This window comes from Podarcis vaucheri (genome assembly GCF_965113315.1).
Source record: "Podarcis vaucheri genome assembly, chromosome: 2".
NCBI classification, from domain to species: domain Eukaryota; kingdom Metazoa; phylum Chordata; class Lepidosauria; order Squamata; family Lacertidae; genus Podarcis; species Podarcis vaucheri.
Window position 1 is genome coordinate 123,780,170 of NC_138760.1, and position 14,039 is coordinate 123,794,208.

A 14,039-nucleotide genomic window follows, 5' to 3' on the forward strand; every position below is an offset into this window, starting at 1 on the left:
AGAAAGTAAGGGGAAATGTCTGTGCGTGTTATGGAGGGAATGCCTATGGGTGGCGGGGGGGGGGGATCTGCTGCAGTCGTGAGCAGAGGATCCATGGTTCCCCTTCCTTCCCCCCTCCGTGGCTCACTTTGAAACAGCAAAGTGGAAGAAGAGCCGCGGAGTGGGGAGGAGAGAGGGACAGAGAGCCTGCTTGCTTTAAAAGAGCAAAGCGGGAGAGGAGAGGAGCTGCTTACACGAGTGTAAAGCACGGATCCACATGAATCCTCAGGATTTTTGCACTGGGTCACCCCAAATTCACCATCAGATCACATAGCATGTCCATGGCTACATCTTACACCAAAAAAATCACACACCCACTGTCGCCTGGGGCCGCAGTGGTGCAAAAACGTGGTTACAAAGCATGGATCCACATGGATTTTTGCATTGGGCTACTCCAAACTCACTGTCAGATCACATGTCTGTGGCCACAGCATGAGCCACAAAAATCATACACCCACTGTTTCATTTAGAATATTTTTTTTATTGTTTTCCTCCTCTAAAAACTACGTGCGTGTTATGGTCGGGTGCGTGTTATAGAGCGAAAAATACGGTATATTTCGAGGAGTTAAGTTGATCTAGCATGGTCATTCCTTCCTGTCTGTTTGCTTCCCCTCTCTATCTCTTGTTCAGCTCTTTGATGGCTGAGAACAGCCTTTAATCTGTTGGAAGGAAGTGATAATGACCTTTTTTGATGTTAGACACTTGTTTGGAGAATGTGTGGCATGGGAAGAGGTGGCTAGCTGATGAATAATCTGCACATAGCTTGCCGGGCAAGGCACGTAAGCGAACAGGCTAGTTAGCTATAAATCAGATGGTTTTGGGGCAGAGTTCTTTGAAGCTCCCAGTACGTTTCCGAGCACGATTCAAAGTGTTGGTGCTGACCTTTAAAGCCCCAAACGGCCTCGGTCCTGTATACCTAAAGGAGCGTCTCCACCCCCATCGTTCAGCCCGGACACTGAGATCCAGCGCCGAGGGCCTTCTGGTGGTTCCCTCATTGTGAGAAGTGAGGCTACAGGGAACCAGACAGAGGGCCTTCTCGGTAGTGGCGCCCGCCCTGTGGAACGCCCTCCCATCAGATGTCAAAGAGATAAATAATTACCTGACATTCAGAAGACATCTTAAGGCAGCCCTGTTCAGGGAAGTTTTTAATATGTAATGCTGTACTGTTTTTAACACTGATTGGGAGCCGCCCAGAGTGGCTGGGGAAACTTAGCCAGATGGGCGGGGTATAAATAATAAATTATTATTATAAGCTCCCACACGAACTATCTCATGCTCTCTCTGCACCCTATCTCTGTGGGCCGAATGAGAGCAAGGACCACAGATGGCCCATCGCAGGCAGATTTCATCTCTAACCTTGAATGGAGCCTTCAAATGTCTCTGTGTGCAACCCCAATCTGTGCTTAGATTCAGAGCACTCCGATGCCACTTTAAACATCCGCGGCTTCCCCTGGAAAACTCCTGGGAGCTGCAGTGAAGGAGGCAGAGAGTTTGTTGGAGAACCCCTACTCCCCTCACTGAGCTCCAGTTCTCAGAGTTGCCTGGGGAGGGCGATTGACTCTTAAACCACTCTGCAAATGGCAGCTCTGCAGGGCAGGCCAAAGACATTTTGGCGACTGAGGCGAACCACAAAATGGTGTCTCCCCTCCCTGCCAGGGAAGAAGGGGTGAGTGGCGATCTCCATCAACCTTTCCTTATAGTTGAAATGAGAATCAAAGGCCGTTTGGGGGTGGGGGGAAAGGGGCCCACTCTGAATCATGCCAGGTGGGTGTGGATTCCAGGAGGTCCCATCCCCCGCCATTTCCGCCCTTGGGAGGAGTCTAGCAGTGCCTCCTATTCACCAAGAGGCCACAGCAGAGGATGCATTGTGGGACGGCTGCCAGGGAGGCAGAAGATTCGGCCTCCAAGGAGTGTGCCTCAGCCATCGCTGTCACCGAGGTAGCAGCACGTGAAGGAGGCTGGATCAGCTGCCCCTGTGGATCCTGCTGTCTGCAGCAATCAGCTCACCTTGCCTCATGGGTGGGCCGGCCCTGCAGCTCTGTGAGGGAAATGGCAGATGGGACGTAATTACTGACATCCCTTTTTTAAAAATAATATTTTATTAAATTTTCAAAAAAACAACAACACACAAAACAAACCAACAGCAACAACCACAAACAAAGAAAAATATACATCCAACCGGTCGATCGCGATCTACTGGTCGATTGCGGGGTGTCCCTGGCCGATCACGGTGGATCATGTGATCCCGCCCTGCCCTAAAAAACTAAACAACTTTTTAATAGTGGGAGTAGATTGCAGTCTCTTGGGAGTTGGGCATGCCTGCCGTAAGGCAAGGATGGGATCTAGAAGCCCTCCAGATGTTGCTGGACTGCAACTCCTGGCCGGTGGACCATGATGGGAGATGGGAGCCCAGCGGCAGATGAAGGACCGCAGGTTCCTTATCCCTGCTTTAAGACTTCAACTGCTAAAAGGTGAACCTAGCTACCTGTTCTTTCTAGGGCTGATTTTCCAGTATCCAGTGAGGCAAATGGGCTACATGAAACACTAACCATGTGGACAACAGCCCTGCGCTGTTTGTTTAGAAGCTTATAATTCTCTCTAGCTGTACGTAGATATCTGGAAGGCGGGGAATTCTCTACGAGGAATATGAGTTGAATGAAAAGAAAACTACCCTGTGACACAGATTTGTAGGATTTCCAGTTCTGTGTAGAATCTCTGGTGTTTATTAAGATTTGTGTTGAGGTTCAACATCTCTTCCGACAATTCAAGTATTGATAATGTTCCCATCTCCTGTAAAGTTCATTGTATGTCTATTACGGTGCAAACTCCCATTTTCCTCCTGTGTGAATGCTTTTGATGGCGGATAAGATACTGGCTCTGACTGAACCTCTTCCCACAATCCACACACTCGTGCAGCTTCTCTGTCGTATGTCTCCTCTGGTGCCTGGTTAGGTACTGGCACACGCTGAAACTTTTCCCACAGTCTAAGCATTCATACGGCTTCTCTCCTGAGTGGATTCTCTGATGGCTGAGAAGGTTAGATTTATTGGAAAACGTCTTGGTGCAATCCAAGCACGTGTACGGCTTTTGCCCGGTGTGGATTCTCAGGTGGCTGAGAAGGTTGGATCGGTCCGAAAAAGTTTTGGAACAATCTGAGCATTTATAGGGTTTCTGCCCCGTGTGGATTCTCTTGTGGGTATTAAGGTGTGAGCTCCGACGGAAGCATTTCTCGCAATCAGGGCATTCGTAGGGTTTCTCTCCGGTGTGGGTTCTCTTGTGGCTGATAAGGTCTGAGCTCAGCCGGAAGCTTTTCCCACAGTCTGAACATTCGTAGGGTCTCTCCCCGGTGTGGGTTCGCCTGTGGCTAATCAAGCCTGAGCTGCATCGGAAACTTTTCCCGCACTCCGAACATTTATACGATTTCTCCCCCGTGTGGATTCTCCGATGCCTATGGAGGTTCGAGCTCCGGCGAAAACTTTTCCCACAGTCGGCACATTTGTATGGTTTTTCTCCCGTGTGGGTTCTCTGGTGCCTGTGGAAGTCTGAACTCCAACGGAAGCTCTTTCCACAGTCTGAGCATTTGTAGGGTTTCTCCCCGGTGTGGGTTCTCTGGTGCTTATTAAGGTAAGCTTCGTCTCTGAACACCTTCCCACACACGTCGCACTTGTTCCTCCTTTCCCTGCTGTGGCTTCTCTGATGCACTGTGATTTCGTGGAAGTGGCCGCCTTCATAAGCAATGGATTTGTTTGGCCATTCCTCCACTTTGCTCCCTTGCTCCCACTCTGGCCCATCCACTTCCCCATCGTCTTCTTCCACTGCCTGATGATCAGCAACTTCCATCAACACTCCATGTGGCTCCCTCTCATCCTTACCAGGCCATTCGTCAGCTCCTGAAATCAAGAGACGAGGTGGATTAGTTTACGGCCAGGTTGCTCACCGGAGCAAGATGCTTTGAGCATATTACACTGATCCTGGTCCGACGACACTGGCTACCAATTAGTTTCCGGGCCCAATGCAAAGTGCTGGTTTTGACCTATAAAGCCTTAAACGGATCAGAACTGCAATACTTTCCATATGAACCTACCCAGACCCTGAGATCTGAGGCCCTCTTCGTGTGCCTCCTTCTTGAGAGGTCCGGAGGATGGCAACACGAGAACAGGGCCTTCTCTGCAGTGAGTCTGTGTCTGTGGAATGCTCTCCCCCAGGGGAGAGTTCATTATACAGCTTTAGGCAGCAGGCAAAAACGTTCCTTTTTAACCAAGCCTTTGGTTGACCTGATCAACATCCTATACCCTTTTTAAAAGTGGCTCTTTTTTGGGGGAGGTGTGTATGTATTATTGGGTTATTGCTTTTATTTTTGTTTTATATATTATGATCTTTTTCATGAACCACCCTGAGACCTCTGGGTATAGGGTGGTGTATAAATTCAATAAATAATATTATTGATTGATTGATTGCACTCATATTCCATCTTTTCCTCCCAGGAGCTCAAGGTGGCATACAGTGGTACCTCGGGTTACAGATGCTTCAGGTTACAGACTCCGCTAACCCAGAAATAGTCCCTCGGGTTAAGAACTTTGCTTCAGGATGAGAACAGAAATTGCGCGGCAGCAGCGGGAGGCCCCATTAGCTAAAGTGGTACCTCAGGTTAAGAACAGTTTCAGGTTAAGAACGGACCTCCAGAACGAATTAAGTTCTTAACCCGGAGGTACCACGGTATATGGTTCTCTTCCTCCCTATTTTATCTTTACAACAATTCTGTGTGGTAGGTTAGTGCCTTAGTAGTGGATTTATAATGGACTGTCCAAACATTGTCCTGATTTATTAGTTGTTAAGAGCGGTGCTGGGGATGCGGGTGGCGCTGTGTTTTAAACCACACAGCCTAGGACTTGCCGATCAGAAGGTTGGTGGTTTGAATCCCCACGACTGGGTGAGCTCCCGTTGCTTGGATCCAGCTCCTGCCAACCTAGCAGTTCGAAAGCACGTCAAAGTGCAAGTGGATAAATAGGTCCCGCTCCGGTGGGAAGGTAAACAGCATTTCCGTGCACTGCTCTGGTTCTCCAGAAGCGGCTTAGTCATGCTGGCCATATGACCCGGAAGCTGGACGCCGGCTCCCTCGGCAAATAAAGCGAGATGAGCACCGCAACCCCAGAGTCAGCCACGACTGGACCTAATGGTCAGGGGTCCCTTTACCTTTAATTCCACTTTAAACTGTCATGGCTTCCCCCAAAGAATCCTGGGAACTGTAGTTTGTTAAGAGTGCTGAGAGGAGACCCCCTATGCCCCTCAGAGCTACAGTTCTCTGAGGACTGAGCATGCTCAGTGTGCACAGAATGCTGGCTGCTGATTGGTGGGATGGAAAACATGGGGGCAGAGAATGGAATGTACCCTGAACAGGAGTGTTCCACGATGCAACTTTTTGCTGCAGATCCCACTGATTCTCTTTCCTTGCAGAGGCACCAGGCCTTATAAACAATCCTGGACCTGGCAGCTGACATCACCGAGAAACATGGGATAGCAGTGTGTGAGTGACCCCTGCCAAGCCCCTCGGCCTATAGAGCGAGATGAGCACCGCAACCCCAGAGTCGGCCACGACTGGACCTAATGGTCAGGGGTCCCTTTACTTTTAAGAGCTTAAAAAGAGCCTGCTGGATCAGGCCCATGACCCCTTTAGTCCAGCATCCTGTTTTCACAGTGGCCACCCAGATGCCCCCACGGGAAACCCACAAGCAGGAGCCAGAGCACCACCGAGCACCCCACAGCCGCAACTAAAATCCATGGACTGCTTACACTTACCAAGCGAGCTGACATCCTCCTTGACCTCTTGCTTGACCTCTCTGCACAGCGGCCTCTGGGTGATTTCCAGCACTGCGTCATCTTCCACTGGGATATTCGCAGACACTTCCTGGTTCAGCCTCTCTGTCCCCTGGAAACAATAGTGAAAGTTTTAGTTGAGGTAGCACAACAACAACAACAACAATTTATTACTTATATTATTATTTACTACGTATATTATATTACCATCATTCTGCCAGGACGCTGAGGTCCATCGCCAAGGGCCTTCTGGTGGTTCCCTCATGCGAGAAGCAAAGCTACAGGGAAGCAGGCAGAGGGCCTTCTCGGTAGTGGCACCCACCCTGTGGAATGCCCTCCCACCAGACATCAAAGAGATAAACAACTACCTGACATTTAGAAGACATCTGAAGGCAGCCCTGTTTAGGGAAGTTTTTAATGTGTGACATTTTAACTTATTTTAAATCTTTTAATCTTTGTTGGAAGCCGCCCAGAGTGGCTGGGGAAACCCAGCCAGATGGGCGGGGTACAATTATTATTATTATTATTATTATTATTATTATTATTATTCCTTCTAGCTCTGTTTTCCCAGCCACTCTGGGTGGCTCCCTACAGAATATTAAAAACACGATAAAACATCAAACATTAAAAACTTCCCTCAACAGGGCTGCCTTCCGATGTCTTCTAAAAGTCAGGTAGTTAAGAACTTTGCTTCAGGATGAGAACAGAAATCGTGCTCCGGCGGCGCTGCAGCAGCAGGAGGCCCCATTAGCTAAAGTGGTGCTTCAGCTTAAGAACAGTTTCAGGTTAAGAACGGACCTCTGGAACGAATTACGGTAAGTACGTAACCAGAGGTCCCACTGTAGTTTAGTACAACATTTGATTCAGGATTTTTTTTACTCTTGTTTTCCTCCTCTAAAAACTAGGTGCGTCTTATGGTCAGGTGCATCTTATAGAGCAAAAAATACGGTATGTGTCTTTTGCGGTCGAAAAATTGATTAAATAAATTAAAACAAACAAGAAGGGCCATAGCTCGGCAATAGACCACCTGCTTTTCATGCGGACACTAACGGGGACATCCCATCGCCGGAAGGGGCTCACCTGCTCTTTCCACTGCTCTCCTTCTTCCCGTCTCGGCAGTAAGCTCTCTGCCAGGGTCACAGCCTGGATACAGGTCTCTGGGCCTTGTTCCGTCACCCGGCTCCGGATTTCCTGGGGAAGGACAGCCAGGAACTGCTCCAGAATCACCAGCTCCAGGATCTGCTCCTTGGTGTGCCTCTCCGGCTTCAGCCACTGGTAGCAAAGCTCCCGCAGCCGACTGTATGTCTCCCGTGGGCCCGCGGCTTCCTGGTAGGAGAAATGTCTGAAGCTCTGAAGCCGTCCTTCCAAGCTGCCAGGGAGCAGAGGAGCTGTTGTGCGGCCTGCTGGCGCAGGATGTGGAAGAAGAAGTGGGCTCCTCCATCCAGGCTGAGGGCATTGCACGGCCTTGAGGAACTCTTGCCACTGGGCTTCCCAGCGCTGAGACGACAGGCCCTCTTCCGGCTCCTCTTTCATGCGCTGCGGAGGTGCCACCTCTCTGGGACTCTGCGTGAGGGTCCCCGCTTGAAGGATGCCAGGGGGTTCGCCTGCTCTCCCTGATCCCGTCTCCAGCTCCGGGCTTGCCGATTCCTGCTCCTCCATTTTCACCTCAGGATCCGGCCCCTTTGCTCCAGCGCAGCCTCGGACCACAGGGCAAGGAGAGAGCAAATAATTCCGCCTCCTGCAGGATTTCAGTGCATGCCAACTGTTTTCTGCAAATGCCACAGAAATATATTCTGCCATGCGTTTTCAGTGCGTAGGGGATGACGCCAAAGGACTACTCCAAACAGGATTTCCTCCTATTCCTGTTGGAAAGCGAAAGAAACTAAGCTTTCAACTTTCTTTTTATTTATACATTTTTATTAATTTTTAACATATTAATTAACATTCATACAACAGCACTTCTCATCTTATACAATTTATTTGGGACTTCCGTCAACACCTCTGATGATTTCTTTACTTATCACTTATTATGCATTTCTTAATTTCATATTACCATTAGATATTTTTAACTAATAATTCTTCTCATTATCTTTTTTTTTTGCAATATTTCTAATAATTCACCTTACAAAACTTATTGCAAACCTACTAGCGTAATCTGTTCATCACACAATTACTTTTCAAATAGTCCGTAAATTTACTCCAGTCCTCTGAGAATCTCTGGTCCCACAGGTTTCAAATCCTTCCTGTTAGTTTATCTAATTCTGCATAGTCCATCAGTTTCATCCTCCATTCTTTTTTCATCGGTAATTCTTCTTGCTTTCAGTTTTGTTCCAATAGTATTCTTGCTGCCGTCATTGCATATAAAAACAATTTACAATCCTTTCTATTTATATCATCTCCTACAATGCCAAGTAAAAAGGCTTCTGGTTTCTTAATAAATGTATATTTCAACATTTTTTTCATCTCATTATAAATAATTTTCCAGAAGTTTTTCACTTTTTTACATTTCCACCACATGTGATAAAGCGTTCCTTCTTTTTCTTTACATTTCCAACATTTATTACCTAAGCTTTCAACTTTCATTCTAGTGCTTCTGATCTTGTGAACAGAATTTTATTGAATCAGGGCACAATCCTGTGCTCAGATCTGCTGGGCTGAGCAGCTGAGGCTCCAGCAGATCTCTGGCTCAGCCAGTTGGTTCCCGGCTCAACCAGGCATAAGCCTCCCATCCCATCTTAGTCGGGGCTCATGCCAGCATAGGCCCTGAAGAAACAGGGCAATCCGAGGGAGTGGTGGTGGGCGACTTACCGTATTTTTCGCCCTATAGGACGCACTTTCCCCCCTCCAAAAATGAAGGGGAAATGTGTGTGCGTCCTATGGGGCGAATGCAGGCTTTCGCTGAAGCCTGGAGAGCGAGGGGGGGTCAGTGCGCACCGACCCCTCTCGCTCTCCAGGCTTCAGGAAGCTATCCGTAAGTGTTGCGAGCCCGGAGGGAGTTCCCGTGGGCTCGCAAGGCTTGTGGGCAGCAACCTGCAGGCCGAAGCATGGGGCGCCCTCCGGAGGGCGCCCGGTGCTTTGCGCAGATGTCCGCAAGTGTTGCGAGTCCAGCGGGAGTTCCTGCCGGGCTCGCAAGGCTTGCAGATAGCAGCCTATTCTGGGGGCTGGGGTCGGGGGAAGCTCGGGCAAAAAAAGGTGATAAAACTTAAGCCACATAGTGGAAATCCATGGGAAAGGGGGGCAATCCTCAGAAATCAGAACCAGGATTACCTGGCAGTTCCCTTTCCACAGGAATTCAATACGACTCCCTGTCAGTCGTGTGGCAGCAGCCTGCAAAATAGCGGGAGCTGGTGCTTGCAGGTCTTTGCTACTTTGCAGGTGGCTTCTAATCACATACAGTGGTACCTCGGGTTAAGTACTTAATTCGTTCCGGAGGTCCGTTCTTAACCTGAAACTGTTCTTAACCTGAAGCACCACTTTAGCTAATGGGGCCTCCTGCTGCCGTTGTGCTGCCAGAGCACAATTTCTGTTCTCATCCTGAAGCAAAGTTCTTAACCCGAGGTACTATTTCTGGGTTAGCGGAGTCTGTAACCTGAAGTGTGTGTTACCCAAGGTACCACTGTACTGGTAAATTCAGGTTGCAAAATTACAGCTGAACTCGCTTCCCGCTTTGATGCAACATCATCTAACCTTCAAATGAATGCTCTTTAAATTGGCAATGAATTGGGATGAATGTTCAATAAAGTGCCTTGTCTGGAGACACCCAAGCTGTGTACAGTGGTACCTCGGGTTACATACGCTTCAGGTTACATACGCTTCAGGTTACAGACTCCGCTAACCCAGAAATAGTGCTTCAGGTTAAGAACTTTGCTTCAGGACGAGAACAGAAATCAGGCTCCAGCGGCGCGGCAGCAGCAGGAGACTCCATTAGCTAAAGTGGTGCTTCAGGTTAAGAACAGTTTCAGGTTAAGAACAGACCTCCGGAACATTTAAAGCACACACACACACACACACACACAAAACCACAAATAATCCTGGGAACTGTAGTTTAACACCCCCCCACACACACAAAATTACATTTCTTATCACCCTTAACAAACTACTATTCCAAGGTTTCAGGGATGGGGGTGGAGAAAATGTGCTTTAGATGCATAGTTTGAATGCAAAAAAATTCCTTCCTGTAGCACCTTAAAGACCAACTAAGTTAGTTCTTAGAACTAACTTAGTTGGTCTTTAAGGTGCTACAGGAAGGAATTTTTTTATTTTGACTATGGCAGACCAACACGGCTACCCATCTGTAGTTTGAATGCAGCTAGGGATCTTGAAGTCTGTGGTTATACCCTTGCCATAAACTGCTTTTAAATTTCTCCTCCTCACTCTTTTTCTAGGAAGGTATGGGGTCTCCCACCCCCTTAGTGCAACAAAAGCCCCCCTCCCCGTGTGTGTATACCTATATTTTTTCCCTTATGTCTCCTTGCTAGGACCCATTGCAGTCATTCCAGTTGTGCTTTCTCTCGCCTTGCTAAGTTTTTAACACCAAAACGCCTTTCAGAAATCCGCCAGAGGGGAACCGCCTGAGTTGAGGGTGGGGTCCGAATTTCTTCTCTTTCTCCTCCTCCCCACCCGCAAAAATGAACAGGGCACTCCCACCCCCACCCAAGCCTTTAAAAATAATAATATTATTTTTTTGAAAAATTACCTGCACCTGAGATCTGCTGCAAAGACTTCTTAAGGCAGCATCTCATTAACTCAAGAGCCGAAGGTACAAAAATTCAAAAGGTAGATGATCCCGGGAATAGAGTAGGGGGTGGGGAGAGGGGGGGGAAGGAAGGAGAACAGGAAGGGACTTTGCACTATTTACAGTCCCCCTTTTCAGTCCTCTCTGGCAACGAGCTTCTTGTTGGTTTTAACTCCTTCCAGGGAAGGTGGCTAGGCATAGATTCTTTAAAAAAGAGAGGAATTCCCTGGATTTTTCCTTGTTTTCATATGCTTTTACACCATTCGTGTTGTATTATCAATGCTGTGGTTTATTGATTTTATATTGTGCACCGTTTAAGAGATTTAAAAAAAAACCAGAATAAGAAATTAAGTGGTTTATAAATGCTTTCACATAGGTTTAAAGCTGGTTGGCACTTGAGCTCTGCATTTTCTCTTTATTGCTTTTCGTCTTGAGAAAACCTCACCAGCTTCACCAAAGGAAATCCAGGTTAGTCAGGGCTCCTTTGTCTGCTGCAGCTACATTGTAGCACCCTGCTTGTGGTTAACGCTTAGCTGGAATGAAATATTCAACGCAGCAACAGAGAAATTAAAAAAATAATTTATTTGTCAGACAAATAAATAAGAGGCACAGTGGTATATGGTTACCAAGCTCTGGCCTGGCCCCCTGCCATAATGGCCAGCACTTATATTCCCTTAATCCAGCCCCCTTTGCTCCTCCTGTGGCTGCCTCTGTTCAATCAGCCTGGTTGGATTTCCTATTGGCTGATTGCTATAATTAATTCTAAGAGATACACCCATATCCTCCTGTCCTTATATGGAACACAAAGAGCTATATATTGTTACATCTATAAATGACAAATAAGTAGTAATATATCTTACATGTGTCTCAACAAGGAATCTTAATTACCAGCTCACCTCTTGTCTTCCTTGCCCTCCAAAACAGATGGTTAATAATTTTAAAATTTTATCTTGAACAGATGTCAGAGACCTTGGGTTCATATTCTCATGCATCATCAATGAAATATCTCCTTTTGGAGGTCTTTAAACAAAGGTCTGACAACCATTTGTCATGATTGGCGTCTCTTGTCTGACAAGGGGGGCTAAATACAACTATATGAAATCTAGCATTTCTTAAATCCTTTGCATAATTACATTTAAGACAATATATTTAATACATAACATAGATAGCTTTTTAAAAGAATAAACTTCCTCAAAGTAAAAAAGGAAGAAACAGTTTACAGCCTCATTTCCATGTGCTCTTGGCCTTTTGTCCTGTGGCTCAAGTTTAACGGTTTTATTATGTTTGGTCTCTGCCCTTTTTATAACATGTCTGTAATTCCAGCTTTTACGACTTTGAGAATTGTTTTCTGCTATAAATCAAAGGGGGGGCCCCTTTGTCTAGAAGGAAAACACTGTCAGTGTTTTCTTAAGCAGCTGGTCTGCCTGGCATGAATACTTTTGAAAATCTAAGCCCATTTAATTTAGGAACCTGATCAAGATATAAGCCAATATATGCCTTGATTAAAAATGCAGTCTATATTCAGATGCCACATCCCCCCCTTTCAAGCTCAAGGACCTTGCCACCAAGTGTCCTTGATAGCTTGATCTTCATCATATTCCTGAGTTAAAGCTCTGTATAGGGCCATGATATGAGGTAGAGTTTCATTCGAAATCATCTTGCTAATTGTACTTCTAAAACATGAAATGATACATGGCATCATACATAAAACCATCACTACTACTGTCAAGAAAAACAAGCAAGACAATAGTATCCCTTTTAGGTAACAAATTGATGAGCCATCCCATATCCCATCCTTCCCATGTTTGTACTGGGACATGTGCTATACTCTCCTTCTTTGTGGCCAACACACGGATTGCCTCACCATTATCAGAAATGTTAAAGCAACAGGCATTCCCTGTCAAGTTCAAGACTCCACATAGGCCTCCCTGCTTGGCAAGTACATAATCCATTCCCATTTACAGCTGCAAAAAGGCGGCTCTACTTTCATCCAGCTGTTATGCAATAAGTCTCAAACTCTGGGCCGTTACATTGGTTACAAGTTCCACTACTGCTTGCAATCGAATCATTCTGTTTAGATTATAAATAGGATCCCGTGCCCCTTGTATGAGCTCACCAGGATTCCAGGAGGCAGGATCATAATAGGCTATAATGCGCTCTGGTGGCCAATCATCAGTACCGCTCCAACTTTGGGTACTTCCTCCTGCTATATGAGAAATATCAGCGTTTCTTCGTGTTCGCTTTGCTGAACTAGTGGGCATAATCCACATTGGTGGTAACACCCATCCCAGGAAACAAGTCCCACTCCATTTGGAAGGGAGTTTCTTGTATGCCCATTCTCCACATATCCACCACAACCATCGGGTCTGAGGGTTTTGGTATGTGGAGTGCATAAGGCAAAGTATCAAAAGAGGTAGAGAGTTCACAGTGCAGTATGTTAGATTGCCTTTTTCTGTCACAGTTATGTTCCATACCACTTTCCATGCATGAATAAAAGAAGGTGCACAGGGCAAGGCATTCCGAGTTCGATAGGTAGTACCGTTTGCCCAGGTATTCTTAATATAATCCCAAGTATAGTGACAATGAGAAGAGCCTATCATGGTAGAATCAGCTGCATCTGATGATTTATGTACACAGAATTCCCCTTGTACAGGTATAACTCGTATTGGTTTAGTTGAGTTCCATCCGGGGAAATTCTGTATTTCTGTTTGGTGTGGTATTTCGCTTACCATACCAATGGCATCTAATGGTATCGGTAATAAGGGCATACCTCCCTCTGAATCATCTGGCCCAAGAGAGCAAACAAGGCAATTGGTCCTATTTGCAACATTGGCTACCATCTCAGCTAAACCTACCCACATATTGTGGTCATGGCGGAATCCATATTTAGTCAATTTGGTCAGATTCAAGGACCCTTCCCCTTTCCAAGGGATCAGGATTAATAATAAAATCATGTTGATGTCTAGCATATGCATTCCTTCCACAAAAGATTACCTTATTGTGATAGCAGATAAATATTAGTCCCAATATAATTCCCCCAGTGACAGAAATGGGGAACCACCAAGACCAAAACATATATCCCAAGGATCCCCAATGTGTAATATCTCTGATAATTGTTCCACAAGGGGGCAGTCAATCAATTGTATAAGAGAATCTTTCCGCTCACAGTCTCTGGTTCAGACGCTCCTCAAGCTTCAGGCGTGCGCAGGTCAGCCAGCTTCCAGTGTTGTGGCTGCAGCAGGCCGGTCGTCTAATGTTGCCCGTGACCTAGTCCGTTCCCCGTAGGGCTAGATACAGGGGTTTTTGGAGAGAGTCAGTTTTAAAGGATTAGAGGGGTCACCTTTGCATGTCCAACTGCCTTCGGACTTCTTCAAACGGGAGTGATGAATCCAGGGGGGTCACCTCAGCTACCTTCACCGCTGTTGGAGTAGAGAGCAAGACGGTGTAAGGT

The 14,039-nt window shown here is 46.7% G+C and overlaps 1 protein-coding gene across 1 annotated transcript; it reads right to left on the reverse strand.

Annotated features, from left to right (window-relative positions):
- Positions 1-1,968: 1,968 nt before the first annotated feature.
- On the reverse strand, positions 1,969-7,694 carry LOC309524764 (uncharacterized protein). Its single transcript, XM_082209775.1, has 3 exons — positions 6,934-7,694; positions 5,836-5,965; positions 1,969-3,929 (listed from the first exon to the last, which is right to left on the reverse strand). Exons 1-3 carry the CDS (start codon positions 7,651-7,653, stop codon positions 2,839-2,841), a joined length of 1,941 nt encoding a protein of 646 aa, XP_082065901.1. The 5' UTR covers positions 7,654-7,694; the 3' UTR covers positions 1,969-2,838.
- Positions 7,695-14,039: the final 6,345 nt, after the last annotated feature.

Excerpts from the sequence above, each read along its gene's own strand:
- LOC309524764 (XM_082209775.1), bottom strand. The coding sequence starts at position 7,653 with ATGGCAGAATATATTTCTGTGGCATTTGCAGAAAACAGTTGGCATGCA. Across the intron at positions 5,966-6,933 it reads GAGAGCAGTGGAAAGAGCAG|GGGACAGAGAGGCTGAACCA; the intron begins GTGAGCCCCTTC and ends TATTGTTTCCAG. Across the intron at positions 3,930-5,835 it reads GGAGGATGTCAGCTCGCTTG|GAGCTGACGAATGGCCTGGT; the intron begins GTAAGTGTAAGC and ends TCTTGATTTCAG.